The following is a 21,756-nucleotide window of genomic DNA, read 5'->3' as shown; positions in this document are numbered from 1 at the left end:
TTTAATTATATTTACACAAAAACCTTGCACATTTTGAGAGGCTGGAGCGAAAAAGAAAAAAAAAAGGATAACAGGAAGAGCACATAAATCTGAGGTGGAGGGAAGGAAAGGTAAGGGTCATTTTAGGTAAGGATGGAGAAAGGTTTTAAAGTGCACGGGACCTGGACATCAAACACTTGTGTGAGCACATTAGACAGGAGTGGAGGCATGATGTTTTTATGATTTGATGTGCTGTTGCAGTGTGAGCAAAGAAACTGTATTTAAATCTTGCCTCCTCAAAGAAAAGGAAAGAAACTTACTACAGTGGAACCCAGAGTTTCGGCCATAATTCGTTCCAGAAGGCTGTTCAAGTGCCGTTACCAAACAAATTTGTTCCCACAAGGAATAACGTAAATTCAATTAGTATAGAGAATGGAACGAAACAGAATGACTTCGAGAATGCATAAATCTGTAGTGGAGGGAAGGCGGGGTAGGGGTCAGCCTAGGAAAGGATGGAGGGAGGGGGTAAAGGAGGTTTTGTGTGAGAGGGGCTTGGACCTCCAACAAGCATGCGTGAGCGTATTTGATAGGAGTGAATGGAGAAAAATGGTTTTTAATACTTGACGTGCTGTTGGAGTGTGAGCAAAGTAACATTTATGAAGGGATTCAGGGACACCGGCAGGCCAGACTTGAATCCTGGAGATGGGAGGTACAGTGTCTGCACTCTGAAGGAGGGGTGTTAATGTTGCAGTTTTATAAACTGTAGTGTAAAGCACCCCTCTGGCAAGACAGTGATGGAGTGAATGATGATGAAATTTTTCTTTTTTGGGCCACCCTGCCTTGGTGGGAATCGGCCGATGTGTTAATAAAATAAAAATATATTAGTTCATTTCAGCCCCCCAAAAATACACTTACAAAAACACTTACAATAATACACTTACATAATTGTTCGAGTTGGGAGCTGTACGAAACTCAGAGTACCACTGTATCATTTTTTTAACACCAACCATCTCCCACCGAGGTAGGGTGACCCCAAAAAAGAAATGCCATCATAAAGTTTTTTCTTCTTGTTTTTTTTTTTTTTTTAACAAGTCAGCCGTCTCCCACCGAGGCAGGGTGACCCAAAAAAGAAAGAAAATCCCCAAAAAGAAAATACTTTCATCATCATTCAACACTTTCACCACACTCGCACATTATCACTGTTTTTGCAGAGGTGCTCAGAATACACAGTTTAGAAGCATACACATATAAAGATACACAACATATCCCTCCAAACTGCCAATATCCCAAACCCCTCCTTTAAAATGCAGGCATTGTACTTCCCATTTCCAGGACTTAAGTCCGACTATATGAAAATAACTGGTTTCCCTGAATCCCTTCACTAAATATAACCCTGCTCACACTCCAACAGATCGTCAGGTCCCAAGTACCATTCGTCTCCATTCACTCCTATCTAACACGCTCACGCACGCTTGCTGGAAGTCTTTTTAAATTTAGTAATTTATACAGGAGAAGAGGTTACTAGCCCCTTGCCATCAGTATTTTAGTCGATTTGTACAACAATGTGGTTTACGGAGGAAGGTTTCTTCTCCACTTCCCCATGAAGAAGCAAACTGACACAGCCACAAGTCTTTATAAGGATGTACAGATGAACTAAGTTATCTAGTCTGGAAATTTTGGGATTTCACTACAAAGAAGCAAACTGGAGAACAACCGCAAAGTTGCATACACTGTACCAATATGTAAAAGCTAATTTATCAGCATACTTCAAAATTATTCATACACAAACCCTGGATTTAGCATTTCTTCCGATATATTAATAACATTTGGTAAGGTCATCTGGGATGCTGAGAAGTCTTCCCTGGGTCTGGTATCGAGGATAAAGTACGTGGAACACTTCTCCTTCATCAGTGAGTAGAGTCTAGAGCATGCTATAAATCCTTCCTCTTCCACCAAGCCTAAAAAAAAATATAAGAATGTTAAGTAAAACCCATACTGCACATATTTTTATTTTTATTTATATCACAAAATTTGTAAAAAACACTTCCACTACATCCAGGCAAACATTAAATCCAATAATTATGCTGATATTTTTCTTTAACTACAAAATTAACTCGAAATATATCCTGTGGTGTCCTGGGGGCCCAGTTGGCATGGGTGGAAATGTTGGGCATGTTTCCTTACATCTGCTGCCCGTTTACCTAGAAGCAAGTAGGTACCTGGGTGTTAGTCAACTTTTGTGAGTGACATCCTGGGACACAAGACTGAAGAACCAGAATGGAAATACGACATACAGTCTCAATGATGCACTAACTTTATTGGGTCATCATGGGTGGGTAACCCTCCTGGTTAAAAATCCCAACAAATCTTACCTTACCTCATCTTATCCTACACTTGACACCTGTACCAAATACTCCCCATTTGTAACTAAAGAATACAAAGCAACCCTTGCACCACAGCCTTGAAGAGTATATATTATACAAACTCTTCACTTGCAATTGCAAGTACAGCATTTTGATCACCAGTACTTCTTTAACAAGGTGTTACTTTCACAATATGGTGAGACTCTTGTTTAATCAAACTCATCTTCATTGCTACATATTACTGAACTAGGACATACAGTGGTACCTCAGAATATGAACAGCTCAAAATGCAAACAATTATGTAAGTGTATTTATGTATGCGCTTTTGTAAGTGCATTTTTGGGGGTCTGAAACGGGTTAATCTAATTTACATTATTCTTTAAGGGAACAAATTTGTTTGGTATTAGCACTCAAACAGCCTTCTGGAACGAAATAAGTTCGCATCCCAAGGTACCACTGTATTTTTATATGTGGTACAGTCTATAATGCTCAGTACGGTGACCATCATGAATCTGATCTGAACATTAATGCTTATTAGTGCTGGAATCACTAACAAACAAACTAGTACAGTATAAAACAATTAGGAAAATAGATTAAATGCAAAGAGCATTGGGAAGTACATTAAGAACTGTTTGATATATACCTGGTGCTGAAGTACTCAATTCATACACAATACAGATAAAAACATGCAACTAAATGACAAAATTTACACAGTGATCTGACAAACCAATAAGTACAATCATATTGTTGAAAATATTTTGTCTCTGATTAAAGATATTTAATTTATGAAATTAAAACATTACATATGATGCACTGATACAAATGATGATGAGCTCAATGAATGTTACTTTCTCTTGCAAACCTTTGCAACATAAAGAAAACCAACAAATTTCCCAAATGTCACTTCTGAGACAGCCTACAAACATTTGCAACAATATCTTGGTAACTAACCATACAATATTGATCAAACTGGTTTTATTTTAAAGATTGATGAGCATTTTTGTATTTTTTTTTTTTTCTCAACAAGTCGGCCGTCTCCCACCGAGGCAGGGTGACCCAAAAAAGAAAGAAACTCCCCAAAAAGAAAATACTTTCATCATCATTCAACACTTTCACCACACTCGCACATTATCACTGTTTTTGCAGAGGTGCTCAGAATACAACAGTTTAGAAGCATATACATATAAAGATACACAACATATCCCTCCAAACTGCCAATATCCCAAACCCCTAATTTAAAGTGCAGGCATTGTACTTCCCATTTCCAGGACTCAAGTCCGACTATATGAAAATAACCAGTTTCCCTGAATCCCTTCACTAAATATTACCCTGCTCACACTCCAACAGATCGTCAGGTCCCAAGTACCATTCGTCTCCATTCACTCCTATCTAACACGCTCACGCACGCTTGCTGGAAGTCCAAGCCCCTTGCCCACAAAACCTTCTTTACCCCCTCTCTCCAACCCTTTTGAGGACGACCCCTACCCCGCCTTCCTTCCCCTATAGATTTATATGCTTTCCATGTCATTCTACTTTGATCCATTCTCTCTAAATGACCAAACCACCTCAACAACCCCTCTTCTGCCCTCTGACTAATACTTTTATTAACTCCACACCTTTTCCTAATTTCCACACTCCGAATTTTCTGCATAATATTTACACCACACATTGCCCTTAAACAGGACATCTCCACTGCCTCCAACCGTCTCCTCGCTGCTGCATTTACCACCCAAGCTTCACACCCATATAAGAGTGTTGGTACTACTATACTTTCATATATTCCCTTCTTTGCCTCCATAGATAACGTTTATTGACTCCACATATACCTCAATGCACCACTCGTCTTTTTTCCCTCATCAATTCTATGATTAACCTCATCTTTCATAAATCCATCCGCCGACACGTCAACTCCGAAGTACCTGAAAACATTCACTTCTTCCATACTCCTCCTCCCCAATTTCATATCCAATTTTTCTTTATCTAAATCATTTGATACCCTCATCACCTTACTCTTTTCTATGTTTACTTTCAACTTTCTACCTTTACACACATTCTCAAACTCATCCACTAACCTTTGCAATTTTTCTTTAGAATCTCCCATAAGCACAGTATCATCAGCAAAAAGTAACTGTGTCAATTCCCATTTTGAATTTGATTCCCCATAATTTAATCCCACCCCTCTCCCGAACACCCTAGCATTTACTTCTTTTACAACCCCATCTATAAATATATTAAACAACCATGGTGACATTACACATCCCTGTCTAAGACCTACTTTTACCGGGAAGTATTCTCCCTCTCTTCTACACGCCCTAACCTGAGCCTCACTATCCTCATAAAAGCTCTTTACAGCATTTAGTAACTTTCCACCTATTCCATATACTTGCAACATCTGCCACATTGCTCCTCTATCCACTCTATCACATGCCTTTTCTAAATCCATAAATGCAATAAAAACTTCCCTACCTTTATCTAAATACTGTTCACATATATGCTTCAATGTAAACACTTGATCTACACATCCCCTACCAACTCTGAAACCTCCTTGCTCATCCGCAATCCTACATTCTGTCTCGCCTCTAATTCTTTCAATTATAACCCTACCTTACACTTTTCCTGGTATACTCAGTAAACTTATTTCTCTATAATTTTTACAATCTCTTTTGTCCCCTTTCCCTTTATATAAAGGGACTATACATGCTCTCCGCCAATTCCTAGGTACCTTCCCCTCTTTCATACAATTATTAAACAAAAGTACCAACCACTCCAACACTATATTCCCCCCTGCTTTTAACATTTCTGTCATGATCCCATCAGTTCCAGCTGCTTTACCCCCTTTCATTCTACGTAATGCCTCACGTACCTCCCCCACACTTACATTCTGCTCGTCTTCACTCCTAAAAGATGGTATACCTCCCTGACCAGTGCATGAAATTACTGCCTCTCTTTCTTCCTTAACATTTAAAAGTTCCTCAAAATATTCTCGCCATCTACCTAATGCCTCCATCTCCCCATCTACTAACTCCCCTACTTTGTTTTTAACTGACAAATCCATACTTTCCCTAGGCTTTCTTAACTTGTTTAACTCACTCCAAATTTTTTTCTTATTTTCATTAAAATTTCTTGACAGTGCCTCTCCCACTCTATCATCTGCTCTCCTTTTGCACTCTCTCACCACTCTCTTTACCTTTCTTTTACTCTCCATATACTCTGCTCTTCTTATAACACTTCTGCTTTGTAAAAATCTCTCATAAGCTACCTTTTTCTCTTTTATCACACCCTTTACTTCATCATTCCACCAATCACTCCTCTTTCCTCCTGCCCCCACCCTCCTATAACCACAAACTTCTGCCCCACATTCTAATACTGCATTTTTAAAACTATTCCAACCCTCTTCAACCCCCCCACTACTCATCTTTGCACTAGCCCACCTTTCTGCCAATAGTCGCTTATATCTCACCCGAACTTCCTCCTCCCTTAGTTTATACACTTTCACCTCCCTCTTACTTGTTATTGCCACCTTCCTCTTTTCCCATCTACCTCTTACTCTAACTGTAGCTACAACTAAATAATGATCCGATATATCAGTTGCCCCTCTATAAACATGTACATCCTGGAGCCTACTCATCAACATTTTATCCACCAATACATAATCTAATAAACTACTTTCATTATGTGCTACATCATACCTTGTATATTTATTTATCCTCTTTTTCATAAAATATGTTCAGGTCTCCCTCAACATTCATGTTTTCAATTTTCACGGGCTTCACACATTCGCGAATTCCCAACCGCCAAATTCCCAGCCACCAAATTCCCAGCCGCCAAATCATATTTAAGTTTCCCGCCACCTGCGAGTCCCTACTACCCTCCCTCCGACCCCCGCAACTGGCAGCGAGCCCTCCCACCACCCAGTGTGATGAGTGTTTTGTTTGTTCATTATTTGCTATTAAACTACAGTATAAATAATGTAAACCCATTCATGACTGCATATTGGAATGGCTATTCGGATAGGTATTAGACGGTGACATCATGTGTTTACTCTTGAACACTGCAAAGAATTAAACATTTCTGCTACAGCTAATAATAACAATAGTAATAATAATAAAAATAACAATAATAATAATGATAATAACAATAATAATAATAATAATAATAATAATAATAATAATAATAATAATAAATATGATATAATTGAAGAAGGAAATTGTACAAAAATACGAAGGAGTGGTTGACACAGCGTCAGTGTGACTTTGTTTATGCTGGAGTGAACATTAGTCTCCCTGCTCTTCCAAACATTTCACAATAATTCATTGTGTTTGGTGTTTGTAGATTGAGTGTGACTGGAGTGGTAGAGGCAGTGATTGAGGCAATGGTATTTAATAACATACATCTTAATAATAATACATGTTATTAATAATATGTACTATTATTTTTTATAACATATATGTTATTAAATACATACATATTAATAATAATACATGTTATTAATAATAACATGTACTATTATTATTTATAACATATATGTTATTAAATACCACTGCCTCAACCGCTGAATTATTGTGAAATGTTTGGAAGAGCAGGGAGACTAATGTTCACTCCAGCATAAACAAAGTCACACTGACGATGTGTCAACCACTCCCTCGTATTTTTGTACAATTTCCTTCTTCAATTATATCGTATTTATTATTATTATTATTATTTTTTTTTTTTTTTTTCACCGTCTAATACCTTTCCTAATATGCAGTCATGAATGGGTTTACATTATTTTTTCTGTAGTTTAATAGCAAATAATGAACAAACAAAACATTCACCACACTGAGTGGTGGGAGGGCTGGCTGCCAGTTGTGGGGGTCGGAGGGAGGGTAGTAGGGACTCGCAGTGGTGGAGGCATTGGTGGAGGCAGTGCCGTCTCCCACCGAGGCAGGGTGACCCAAAAAAAAGAAAGAAAATCCCCAAAAAGAAAATACTTTCATCATTCAACACTTTCACCACACTCGCACATTATCACTGTTTTTGCAGAGGTGCTCAGAATACAACAGTCTAGAAGCATACACACATAAAGATACACAACATATCCCTCCAAACTGCCAATATCCCAAACCCCTCCTTTAAAGTGCAGGCATTGTACTTCCCATTTCCAGGACTCAAGTCCGACTATATGAAAATAACCGGTTTCCCTGAATCCCTTCACTAAATATTACCCTGCTCACACTCCAACAGATCGTCAGGTCCCAAGTACCATTCGTCTCCATTCACTCCTATCTAACACGCTCACGCACGTTTGCTGGAAGTCCAAGCCCCTTGCCCACAAAACCTCCTTTACCCCCTCTTTCCAACCCTTTCGAGGACGACCCCTACCCCGCCTTCCTTCCCCTATAGATTTATATGCTTTCCATGTCATTCTACTTTGATCCATTCTCTCTAAATGACCAAACCACCTCAACAACCCCTCTTCTGCCCTCTGACTAATACTTTTATTAACTCCACACCTTCTCCTAATTTCCACACTCCGAATTTTCTGCATAATATTTACACCACACATTGCCCTTAAACAGGACATCTCCACTGCCTCCAACCGTCTCCTCGCTGCTGCATTTACCACCCAAGCTTCACACCCACATAAGAGTGTTGGTACTACTATACTTTCATACATTCCCTTCTTTGCCCCCATAGATAACGTTTTTTGACTCCACATATACCTCAACGCACCACTCACCTTTTTTCCCTCATCAATTCTATGATTAACCTCATCCTTCATAAATCCATCCGCCGACACGTCAACTCCCAAGTATCTGAAAACATTCACCTCTTCCATACTCCTCCTCCCCAATTTCATATCCAATTTTTCTTTATCTAAATCATTTGACACCCTCATCACCTTACATAATACATAATCTAATAAACTACTTTCATTACGTGCTACATCATACCTTGTATATTTATTTATCCTCTTTTTCATAAAATATGTATTACTTATTACCAAATTTCTTTCTACACATAGCTCAATTAAAGGCTCCCCATTTACATTTACCCCTGGCACCCCAAATTTACCTACTACTCCCTCCATAGCATTTTTACCCACTTTAGCATTGAAATCCCCAACCACCATTACTCTCACACTTGATTCAAAACTCCCCACGCATTCACTCAACATTTCCCAAAATCTCTCTCTCTCTCCTCTACACTTCTCTCTTCTCCAGGTGCATACATGCTTATTATAACCCACTTTTCACATCCAATCTTTATTTTACTCCACATAATCCTTGAATTAATACATTTATAGTCCCTCTTTTCCTGCCATAGCTTATCCTTCAACATTATTGCTACTCCTTCTTTAGCTCTAACTCTATTTTTGTATAGAAAATACAATTTCCCCCTAACTGCTCACTTTTTACTCACTGATGAATTTGTTGGTTTTCTTCTCAGTGCCTCATACAGTACACAATCATGAGATCATGTTGAAAGAGTAAAATGAAAGTCAGATTTATTCATGCAGATTATTTTTTTTTTTTTACCTCAAAGACCATCTGCCAAGGCAGGGTGACCCAAAGAAAATGCACTCACCAGCGCTCATTTAATTGCCATCTTTCCAGGTGTGTGCTGACATCACAATTAGATTACCCTCCTACTGCAACATCCCCATCCCTCCTTCAGAGTGCAGGTACTGCCTCTCTCATCTCCAGGGCTCAAGTCTGACTAACTGGTTTTTCTTAATCCCTTCAAAAAAGTATTCTTGTTTAAACTCCAACAACATGTCCATTAAAAAACCACTTGTCTCCACTTCCACCTACGCTCACAAGCCTTCTGGGTGCTCAAGCCTCCCCTAAAACTCAAAGCTTCTTTTATCCCCTCCCCTCCCTCCAACTATTCTTGGAATAACCCCTACCCTTCCCTCCCCCACCTTCCATCTGTGATATATTACACTCTTGTCATCTTATCTTTCTCCTTCCTCTCTACATGGTTGAACTCTCTTAAAATAAAATTATTTTATTCTGTCTACATTTACTTGGATGTGGTTTTCAATGACATGTTGGCAATTCTCAAACTTACCAGTTTCATGACCAAATGTTATTTCAATTCTTCACTTGAATCCCTTTTCTCTGTCACTATCTACACTTCTTGACCTATTTGCTCAGGAATACCAATCATTTTGATTAACTCAGCTTAAAGTTAAATAACATTACAAAAATATTAAATAATTGTTTTAAATTTCATTCTTGATTCATTGTTGGTGCATGAAATTGAGATGTAAAGTGTGTATTCATTAAGTTAACAATGTGCTTGCTTCACGAACCAGTTAAGATGTGACATTCATGACAACATACCATTGGTCATTGAAGGAGTTGTTGATTTGGCTGTCTGTGCTACTTTCTTGGTCTGTTTTTCTTTTTCTGCTTGCTCAAGCTTCTCTAGTGCTCTTTTTTCCAATTCTAACTTCTCCGCCTTCAGTGCACTACTTGCAAATTCATACCTGGAAAAAGACAAATGAAAGCATTGTAACTAAGTTGTAGCTACATCATGTGAAAACATAATTAAGATACTTTTGAGAGAAGGCAAGAACACAGTAATACTGTACACATTACGTGACAAATGCTGGCCATCTCCCACCAAGGCAGGGTGACCCAAAAAAAGAAAAACACTTTCACCATGTGAAAGTGCCACATTTTACACTGGTGACAATTGAATAGGTGACATTACTACCGAACCCTCAGGTCAAATACCAGACACTTGTCAATGTTACTTTAGATGTTAAGTGAACATTACTGATCTGCCACCCTCACAAAAAAAAAAAAAAAAATGAATATGCTATAAAAGTGGGAGATGGCCTGCGTGTTAAAAAAAAAAAATTAAAGATTTACTAATAAGTAACTAAGTATACATTAATCTAAGGGAATAATAGAATTTTTGTGTCACTAATAAAGACTCCAAGGTTAAATCTATACAAAACAGCCTCTCCTCACTTAGTGAAGTACTCATTTACCGATGACTCAGACTTACGATGGGCTCTCTGACCTGTGTGCATACCTAAATAATGTATATTAGAGCTGATTTCCTCTATTCTGTTTATTAGAATATATAGTACACTACTGTATAAACATTTAAAAATGTATCAGAAATGTTACAAATGGTGCAAAGGTGACATTAAAACAATATCAATGATGGTTGACACAAACCCACTACCACGAATTCGTTTACCGACATGGTCTTAGGAACGGAACTCCGCATTAAGTGAAGAGAGGCTGTACACTTTTTTATGGCTCATAACATCTGTGCCTCCTCACGATCATTGTAAAAAATGTGTGTGTCATATACCCAAAGCCTAAATAAAATCAAACTTTTCCTGCAATCAGCCTGGACCCTTCAGCAACAGGTTTTCAAGTATGATAATCAGACGAGTTTTCAAATTTGCTGTGATGTACGGTATTTTTCTATATAAAACATGTTGTATTACAACTGTACTTGACAGACTCCAGATTTAACATCTACAGCACTTATATAAATTAATTTCCCTATTATGCAAGCAAGGTCCTCACACTTCTTCAAACTATCACAACCCTTAACCCCAATGAAAATACAGCCTCTCCTTACTTAGCGATGTATTCATTTACTGACGACTCAGACTTACGACAGGCTCTCTGACCAATATGCATACCTAAATAATGTATATTAGAGCTGATTTCCTCTATTCTCTTTATTACAATATACAGTAAACTACTGTATAAACATTTAAAAATATACCAGAACTGATATAAATGGTCCAAAGGTGACATTAACCCTTTGAGGGTCGACAGGCCCTCTCTGAAACTTGTTCTCAGGGTTGGTCAAATTTAAAAAAAAAAATTATTTTTTCTTATGAAAAGATAGAGAATCTTTTCCTGATCATAATGACACCAAAAGTATAAAATTTGCTGGAAAACTTACGGAATTATGCTCTCGCGAAGTTAGCGGTCTCGACTATATTTACGCATTGGCGAGTTTGTCCACTTTGAGCCCTATTTTCGGCCAATTCCAATGTACTACTCGACAAAAATCATAACTATTTTGCTAGAACTCCATTTTTTCTATCGAATGAGTACACGAAACCACCCATTTACCAATTTCAACTATCCAATGAAGTGGTCAGAATTTAGCAATTTTGCCAATTTCGCACAAATTTCAAAAGATGCCAATTTCCGAATAGGGTCCAGAATAAACAAGAAAAACATTCCTGGCTCTAAAATAACAAGTTCTCTGTTCGTTAGTCACATCCCCAGGCCCCTCTTATATTTCTTTGGCTTTCTACTTTGAATTTTTATTATTACAAAAAATAGAAGATTTACTGTTATGCAGACTGCTGCATTAGTGTAGAAATGGTATAAATAATATCAGCGCAATTGTGAAAGAATATTAGACTCACCAGTTGATGTGTCTTGGAAGCTTGGCATGATTTGTTTACTTTTGAACTTTGGTAAAAATCGAACATTTCTGCTACTTTGCGCTCAATTTCAATGTACTTTTCATTGTAAAACCAGTCAAAATCATCTCAATTTTTGTAATATGTCTTCCATTCTATAAAATGAGACCAAGAAAACTAGAATACAACAATAAATACCATAGGAAAAAACAGTGCAAAGTCGCTGTTTTATTCCAAAAACATGGTCAAAGGTTTTTTTTTCTCATTATGCACTGTGTGCTGCAGGATTTTTTTTATACGTACTGTGCACACTGATCACACAGACCCATTCTTTCATATGTAGGCCTACCAGCTTTCTCTCACTAGATTTGAGGGCGCTAGAATTTAGGCGTACTAGTACGTCAAAAACCCTGGGTCGTAAGCCATACTAGTACGGCCGAAACCCTCAAAGGGTTAAAACAATATCAAAGATGGTTGACACAAACCCACTACCATTATAGTATGCTCCTCACTTAGCGATGAATTTGTTTACCAACATGGTTTTAGGAATGGAACTCCATCTTTAAGTGTGGAGAGGCTGTACTCATAAATTTCCAATAAACTTTTATAGAACCCAAGAGGCCTGTGGAGCACAGTTTGAAAACTCCTGCATCAGAGAGAAACCAACATAGTACAAAACAAGAGGAGGGGGCCAACCTGCGATTAAGACTCTCCTGTAATTCTTCTGCTCTGGTAATCACTTTGACAGTTGTCTTGGGATCTAAGAGGCCATCATAGTACTTTTTATTTTTCTTATAATCGTCATGATTCTGTATTGTCTGAAAACAAAGCATGATATTAGATAAAGAACAAATACTCATGCAGTATTCTCTCTACATATTTCCTCTCTCTCACTATAAGACAGGTAGCTCATAAAGAACTCCCTACAAACATTATCACGCATATCTGCATGTGAGTGAAAAAATATTGGTTGCTATAATACACTAAATAATAATACATGATATGAAAAGCAATATGACAGTATAAATGAAGGGGCATAAGAAATAATCACAAATTCAGGATGATTGTGTACAGTTGACGGGTGAAAAAATAAATAAAAACAATAAATTTGCCTTTGTTAGGTAAGACACATATGCAACAGTTAGACAACTTTATTCCGAAACGTTTCGCCTACACAGTAGGCTTCTTCAGTCGAATACAGAAAGTAGGCAGGAACAGTAGAGATGTGAAGACGATGTAATCAGTCCATCACCCTTAAAGTCGTAGAATTTGAGGTTGTCAGTCCCTCGGCCTGGAGAAGTTCAGTTCCATAGTCAGGAACTATCTGAAGATCAAGCGACAGTGCGGAGACTTAAATACTGTCGGAAGGAGAGGTGCAGGGTAGTAGTAGTAGTAGTGAGAGGCAACTGAGAGGTCATGTCCCTCTCAGATCCAACCCTTCTCACTCGCCTACTGTGTAGGCGAAACGTTTCGGAATAAAGTTGTCTAACTGTTGCATATGTGTCTTACCTAACAACCTGTCGGTATTGTATACCATTTTGATGTTCAAATTTGCCTTTTTTGGATGACAGAAGAGGGGATGATGTGGTCACCACACATCATCAGAGGCCATGAGAAAACACATGCAGACAATCTTTTAGAATTACCAAGGTAAGCAAGAGAACATAATCTTAAAATAGATAAGCAGTATGAAAATAATTGGAAACCACTTGACAGTAGATGGTGACTGAAGTAAGCTCTGGGAGGGGGGTTACAGGCAGCAACTGCTGAAAAGTTTAAGATAATTATGACAAATTATTTAAAAAAAACTTGAATCACCACAAGCACAGCTCTACTCCTGTAACAAACATGGTAGGATTGCTGGTGCCCTTTTTTCTGTCTCATAAACATGCAAGATTTCAGGTATGTCTTGCTACTTCTACTTACACTTATGTCACACTACACATACATGTTCTTTCTTTCTTTCTTTCAACACACCGGCCGTATCCCACCGAGGCGGGGTGGCCCAAAAGGAAAAATGAAAGTTTCTCCTTTTACATTTAGTAATATATACAGGAGAAGGGATTACTAGCCCCTTGCTCCTGGCATTTTAGTCGCCTCTTACAACACGCATGGCTTACGGAGGAAGAATTCTGTTCCACTTCCCCATGGTATATATATGCTTGAGGATGTATGTGTCGTGTGACCTAAGTGTAAGTAGAAGTAGCAAGACGTACCTGAAACCTTGCGTGTTTGTGAGACAGAAAAATGGACACCAGCAATCCTACTATCATGTAAAACAATTACAGGCTTTCATTTTACACTCACTTGGCAAGACGGTAGTACCTCCCTGAGCGGTTGCTGTCTACCAACCTACTACCTAGGACACATACATGTACAAGCATATATATACACACCCCTCTGGGTTTTCTTCTATTTTCTTTCTAGTTCTTGTTCTTGTTTATTTCCTCTGACCTCCATGGGGAAGTGGAACAGAATTCTTCCTCCGTAAGCCATGCATGTTGTAAGAGGCAACTAAAATGCCGGGAGCAAGGGGCTAGTAACCCCTTCTCCTGTATATATTACTAAATGTAAAAGGAGAAACTTTCATTTTTCCTCTTTGGCCACCCCACCTCGGTGGGATACGGCCGGTGTGTTGAAAGAAAGATATACTATATACATATAAATATATAAATATAGGTAGTAGGTTGGTAGACAGCAACCGCCCAGGGAGGTACTACCGTCCCGCCAAGTGAGTGCAAAACAGAACCCTGTAATTGTTTTACACGATGGTAGGATTGCTGGTATCTTTTTTTTTCTGTCGTATGAACATGCAAGGTTTCAGGTGCATCTTGCTACTTCTACTTACACTTATGTCACACTACACATACATGTACAAGCATATAGTCTATACACACCCCTCCGGGTTTTCTTCTATTTTCTTACTAGTTCATGTTCTTGTTTATTTCCTCTTACCTCCATGGGGAAGTGGAACAGAATTCTTCCTCCGTAAGCCATACATGTTGTAAGAGGTGACTAAAATGCCAGGAGCAAGGGGCTAGTAACCCCTTTTCCTGTATATATTACTAAATGTAAAAGGAGAAACTTTTGTTTTTCCTTTTGAGCCACCCCGACTCGGTGGGATACGGCCGGTGTGTTGAAAGAAAGAAAGAAATATATAAATATAAACAGTGGTACCCAGAGTTTCGGCCATAATTCGTTCCGGAAGGATATTCGAGTGCCATTACCGAACGAATTTGCTCCCATAAGGAGTAACATAAATTAGATTAGTCCATTTCAGACCCCCAAAAATACACTTACAAAAGAAGCTACAATAATACACTTACATAATTGTTCGAGTTGGGAGCTGTATGAAACTCGGGGTACCACTGAATATTAATTACACAAATGTCTTTTTAATATGTTTGCTCTATAATATGTACTGTATATCAAACACCTACCAGAACAATTGAGAAATATCTCATGTAGAGGACATAGGCTTTTTCTTCATCTTTAATTCTGTCTAGAGAATCTGCCTCATTCAGAACTCGCTTAGCAGTGTTTACCAATCTGTAAATAAAGTATAACAGAGAACAATGATAAAACAGACACATGAATATCATCTCATATAAATTAAAAAGACAATTCTCCAGGCACAAAAGAAATACTAAAAGCAGAAATTTCCCTCTCACTATCCAACAATTTGGAGAGGAAACTTGGATGATGTCTTCATCCATCTTGGATCATGATCAAGCCACCACTAATAAGCTGTGTATTGGAAATGATCCAGGACAGACAGAACATTATCAGTTTCCTCTCCAAACTGTAGATTAGATTCCTTAAGTAAAAATGTAAATCCATTAATGTTTACTACTGCAGATGGCAATGAACAGATAGGTATGTTAATCCACCACATCTAGTGGCTAAATACTAGATGTCATCAACCATCTAGAGGATGCAAAAACCACTGCCTCTACTCTCCCTACCCCTGTAAATACTTAGAGCACTCTCTTCATTTCTTTGTAAGCTTATTTAGGCACAGTTACACACAAGTACAATTACCATATGTACTGTAAATTACCTAGGAAAACCCAAAAATTCAGACAAAGTGATTTATTTCCATTGGAGTCCTTGTATTCTGATGAAGAGGACTTTAGCTGTAGGTTACAATATACAGACTACCATTTTTCCTTGTTTAGTATCTCATGTGGGATTTCCTTTCAGATTCGAGTAATTGTTGAAAAGATATAGTATGGCCAAAAAATATGTAAAAACGAAATATGCAAAAAGGTTAATTTGTACATTAAAAATTTTGTACTGCTAATAACTTCAAGATTCACAAAGCCTCCAGGAACCTAACCCTTGAGAATTCTGAGGCTTAACTGTATTATGTTATCCCTAAACTATTCTTTATCTTAGATGCCAAAAATCTTTTAGTTTTGACTTGATAATGGTCTAGAATAAGCTGAAACATCATCTACTGTGGACTTGATTGCAAAAGTAGTTTCTTATGATTAACTACTTTAAAAAAAAATACCCTTAAATTTAAATGCTGATGTAATTTACATTCAGCAAATCCTCATATACATTTCACTAAAGAGTAAAAAGGCACAATACCATTACTGAAATAATACACAAGTAAGTATATTTCACTATTATTCACAGCTCACACTTACTGGTACCATAAGCAGATTATGGAAAATACTCTAAATTAAAAATCTGTTACAAAAATGACATGTTAATTTGATACTCACAACTTGGGTGAAGCTTTTGGAATTTCCTGAACATTAGTGTTTAACTCTTGAACAGATTTTGCCATGTACAGAGGTCGAGACAACCCTTTTTCTCCCATACTGGTTCACTGGAAAATGTCAATTAATAAGACACATTGCCATAAAATGCTATTACAGCCTCTCCTCACTTAATGGCAGAGTTTCGTTGCTAATACTGAGTCGGTAAACGAATTCGTCACTAGACGAGGAGCATACTAGTATAATGGTAGTGGATTTATGTCAACCATCCTTCATATTGCTTTAATGTCACCCTTGCACCATTTATAACATTTTAAGTATATTTTTAAATGTTTATACAGTAGTGTACTGTATATTGTAATAAACAGAACAGAGGAAATCAGCTCTAATATACGTACATTATTTGGGTATGCATACTGGTCAGAGAGCCTGTCGTAAGTCTGAGTCGTCAGTAAACGAGTACATTGCTAAGTGAGGAGAGGCTGTATAGTACTGTACTATTGTGTACTAAAAGGGTGAAAATGAATATAATGTATAGGAATTATATCAAAACTAGTACGTATTATACAATGAAACATCGATCTGACTAATGGGGGATGAGGGCTTAGTAATGCCAAGTGTCCATTAAATCCAAATAATGAGGATGATTTTCCTTGATCGTAACAATAATGGACAGCTCTAGAAATAAAAGACCACATCCACTAAATCCAAAATCTATTAAATCGAGGTTTTATTGTATTAGCATTGATTACATTACATACATTACATTGACTAATTGTGCCACAGCACAATTAGGCAATGTGCAACAGTGATATGCTGTATGAACTGTGGCAGAAATTAACATAATTTACTTTCTTATGCTATAACAGTCAAGAACAACACACATTATGTAGCTAGATAACACAAACTAGGGTCCCTGAAAGACTGAAATACTTTCAAGGAGCTGATGGGATATTGCACGTAAGTCAACAGAAAATGTTGTCGTTACAAAAGAGAAATACAGTAAATGGGGACAGTTTAATCAGGATGTTTCACCCACCTGTAGGTGAAATGCAATGAAAAAGGTGTGTGTGTGTATGTGTCTTTTAAGCCAATATGTGTCTTTTACATTTATTGGCTATGCCTACACCAACAACAAAATGTCAACTTTGTATTCAATCTATACAGTGTTAAGACAAGATTTGTTCGGATGTTTAACCCAGAGGATTAGCCACCCAGCATAACTCAATAAAGTCAGCATGTCATCGAAGACCGTCTGTCGTATTTCCACTGGGGTCCCTTAATCTCGTCCCCCAGGATGTGACCCACACCAGTCACCTAACACCCACGTGCCTACTTACTGCTAGGTGAACAGTAACATCGTAAGGAAACATACCCAACATTTCACCCATGCTGGGGATTGAACCATGGACCCTCAGCGAGCCGAGTGCCCTATCAACTGAGCTATGGGGGAAATTAAACCGAGGGCAGACCGATAAGTCCCTTCAGGACTTATCAGTCTGCCCTCGACTACGTCCTTCACTGGCCTGACCTGGACACGTCCCCACACCACCAAAGACACAATAACTAATTAATATGAGAATTATAGATCCTCTGGTTTATTATTAATACCAAGGTATTCAAAGTTGATACCACGTTCGAAGTACACCACAAAAAATTAACTGCACCGACAACATACGAGCAATACTCCATTCTTATTTGTATTTTACATGGTGTACAATTAAATATTTGTACTGTAATACCTCTGAACACAACTTTGATAAAGAATTACCTATGATAACTAAATGTAATTAATTACCAAACTCACACTTATTTACTCACACAAAACTGTTTTATAATAAATAAGTTTATTTAGGTAAAATTTTTGGATGATTAGTAATATTTTTTATTTTATTATCACACTGGCCGATTCCCACCAAGGCAGGGTGGCCCGAAAAAGAAAAACTTTCACCATCATTCACTCCATCACTGTCTTGCCAGAAGGGTGCTTTACACTACAGTTTTTAAACTGCAACATTAACACCCCTCCTTCAGAGTGCAGGCACTGTACTTCCCATCTCCAGGACTCAAGTCTGGCCTGCCGGTTTCCCTGAACCCCTTCATAAATGTTACTTTGCTCACACTCCAACAGCACGTCAAGTATTAAAAACCATTTGTCTCCATTCACTCCTATCAAACATGCTCACACATGCCTGCTGAAAGTCCAAGCCCCTTGCACACAAAACCTCCTTTACCCCCCTCCCTCCAACCTTTCCTAGGCCGACCCCTACCCCGCCTTCCTTCCACTACAGACTGATACACTCTTGAAGTCACTCTGTTTCACTCCATTCTCTCTACATGTCCGAACCACTTCAACAACCCTTCCTCAGCCCTCTGGACACCAGTTTTGGTAATCCCGCACCTCCTCCTAACTTCCAAACTACGAATTCTCTGCATTATATTCACACCACACATTGCCCTCAGACATGACATCTCCACTGCCTCCAGCCTTCTCCTCGCTGCAACATTCATCACCCATGCTTCACACCCATATAAGAGCATTGGTAAAACTATACTCTCATACATTCCCCTCTTTGCCTCCAAGGACAAAGTTCTTTGTCTCCACAGACTCCTAAGTGCACCACTCACCCTTTTCCCCTCATCAATTCTATGATTCACCTCATCTTTCATAGACCCATCTGCTGACACGTCCACTCCCAAATATCTGAATACATTCACCTCCTCCATACTCTCTCCCTCCAATCTGATATCCAATCTTTCATCACCTAATCTTTCTGTTATCCTTATAACCTTACTCTTTCCTGTATTCACTTTTAATTTTCTTCTTTTGCACACCCTACCAAATTCATCCACCAATCTCAGCAACTTCTCTTCAGAATATCCCAAGAGCACAGTGTCATCAGCAAAGAGCAACTGTGACAACTCCCACTTTATGTGTGATTCTTTATCTTTTAACTCCACGCCTCTTGCCAAGACCCTCGCATTTACTTCTCTTACAACCCCATCTATAAATATATTAAACAACCATGGTGACATCCCACATCCTTGTCTAAGGCCTACTTTTACTGGGAAATAATTTCTCTCTTTTCTACATACTCTAACTTGAGCCTCACTATCCTCGTAAAAACTCTTCACTGCTTTCAGTAACCTACCTCCTACACCATACACTTGCAACATCTGCCACATTGCCCCCCCCTATCCACCCTGTCATACGCCTTTTCCAAATCCATAAATGCCACAAAGACCTCTTTAGCCTTATCTAAATACTGTTCACTTATATGTTTCACTGTAAACACCTGGTCAACACACCCCCTACCTTTCCTAAAGCCTCCTTGTTCATCTGCTATCCTATTCTCAGTCTTACTCTTAATTCTTTCAATAATAACTCTACCATACACTTTACCAGGTATACTCAACAGACTTATCCCCCTATAATTTTTGCACTCTCTTTTATCCCCTTTGCCTTTATACAAAGGAACTATACATGCTCCCTGCTAATCCCTAGGTACCTTACCCTCTTCCATACATTTATTAAATAATTGCACCAACCACTCCAAAACTATATCCCCACCTGCTTTTAACATTTCTATCTTTATCCCATCAATCCCGGCTGCCTTACCCCCTTTCATATTACCTACTGCCTCACGAACTTCCCCCACACTCACAACTGGCTCTTCCTCACTCCTACAAGATGTTATTCCTCCTTTCCCTATACACGAAATCACAGCTTCCCTATCTTCATCAACATTTAACAATTCCTCAAAATATTCCTTCCATCTTCCCAATACCTCTAACTCTCCATTTAATAACTCTCCTCTCCTATTTTTAACTGACAAATCCATTTGTTCTCTAGGCTTCCTTAACTTGTTAATCTCACTCCAAAACTTTTTCTTATTTTCAACAAAATTTGTTGTAATATATGTGTAACAATTATCTAGGATAATAAAAATAAAGAGACTGATTATGAACTTAATTATTAGATATATTAAAAACCAGTGACCATTATTATCAAAACCAAAATAAATTGAGTGCATAAACCGCATGAAAATTAATTTAATTTAAAAGATATATAATAAAATAAATTAAAAAAATTAGTTGAATGTAAGTTACATTGTATAAAAAAATTATTTTTCCTACTTTGAATAATTCTCGTCCTCGCACTGAGGTCCTCTTCAGTGGTTAACTGGAGAGCACTATATCTGCATGGGTCACACAGCCCCTCCAGAATTATGGGCAAGGGTGTTCCAAGGAGGTGGAGAATATCTCCAATTGTCTGGATCAAGAGCTCTTTGGCAGCACAAGTAACACTACACGAAAGCCAATTGCTAATGGAATTTTATTAATGGGGAAGCGCTAAGCCCACAGGGACCACGCAGCGCCTGGGCTAGGGGAGGCGGGAAGTAATCAAGTCTCATTTAAGAGTAGAAGTACTCAAATCCCTCGGATCAAAAGCCAGAGGAATCCCCCTCCGTGACCAACAGCTACATCTAACCACTATTAACCTCAAACTTACTTTGACGTCAGTGAAATACAGCTCACGTTGATGCCAGGTCAATAAAGCTTATCTCTGAGGCTATGACAGTGCCCAGCAGGTGCCAGCAAGTGCCAGCAGGTGCCAGTAGATCACAGAATGAAGAAATAACAAGAGTAAATAGGATTACTAAGACGTCAGAAACACAACGCTTAACCTCGCACTACCATGACTCACATCATTCATAGAAAACCTTGTGATAATTCACACTTATGGGGAAACTTTTGTATTTTCAAGGAATATTTTTCCTAGTTTTTAGTTTAGTTAGTTTAATATCTTCATTATGCGCCCCATCCTGTGGGCGGTAGTCAAAAAATTACAGAGGTATATATAAACGGTTACGAATACGGTGCTCTTAGCACCAATTTCAAGGCTGAAGGACTGATTATCTCATCTTTTGTATATAGTTCTACTGTCTTCTAATCATGTCCTAGAATTTGCATTGATAAAGCCACTGGTTGGCGAAACGTCTACAATAAAGATACCCAGATGTTGCACATGTGTCTAAATTTTTCAGATTACAGAGGTACATAATGGGTCCAGGGACTGGGCCCCAAAGTTTTGATAGATGAATAAGTTACGAAGGTAATGAACTCCAGGTAGATCTGGTCACAATCATGACCAAGTTACAAGGTAGATCTGGTCACAGTCATGACCAAGTTACAAGGTAGATCTGGTCACAGTCATGACCAAGTTACAAGGTAGATCTGGTCACAGTCATGACCAAGTTACAAGGTAGATCTGGTCACAGTCATG

At 38.3% G+C, this 21,756-nt stretch overlaps 1 protein-coding gene across 4 annotated transcripts in view; it reads right to left on the bottom strand.

Annotated features, from left to right (window-relative positions):
* Positions 1-21,165, bottom strand: part of LOC128701132 (ubiquitin carboxyl-terminal hydrolase 8-like) — a 60,491-nt gene extending 39,326 nt beyond the window's left edge. For all 4 annotated transcript variants that reach the window (XM_070100536.1, XM_070100537.1, XM_070100538.1 and 1 more), the window contains exons 1-6: positions 20,983-21,165; positions 16,473-16,579; positions 15,180-15,288; positions 12,436-12,557; positions 9,671-9,816; positions 1,769-1,937 (exon numbers count right to left, since the gene is read on the bottom strand). In XM_070100536.1, the coding sequence (XP_069956637.1) occupies positions 1,769-1,937; positions 9,671-9,816; positions 12,436-12,557; positions 15,180-15,288; positions 16,473-16,570 (644 nt within the window). In that variant the 5' untranslated portion in view covers positions 16,571-16,579; positions 20,983-21,165. The remainder of the gene's footprint in view (positions 1-1,768; positions 1,938-9,670; positions 9,817-12,435; positions 12,558-15,179; positions 15,289-16,472; positions 16,580-20,982) is intronic.
* Positions 21,166-21,756: the final 591 nt, after the last annotated feature.

This window comes from Cherax quadricarinatus, chromosome 73 (assembly GCF_038502225.1).
Source record: "Cherax quadricarinatus isolate ZL_2023a chromosome 73, ASM3850222v1, whole genome shotgun sequence".
NCBI lineage: Eukaryota > Metazoa > Arthropoda > Malacostraca > Decapoda > Parastacidae > Cherax > Cherax quadricarinatus.
This window is presented reverse-complemented; position numbering and strand designations above follow the sequence as displayed.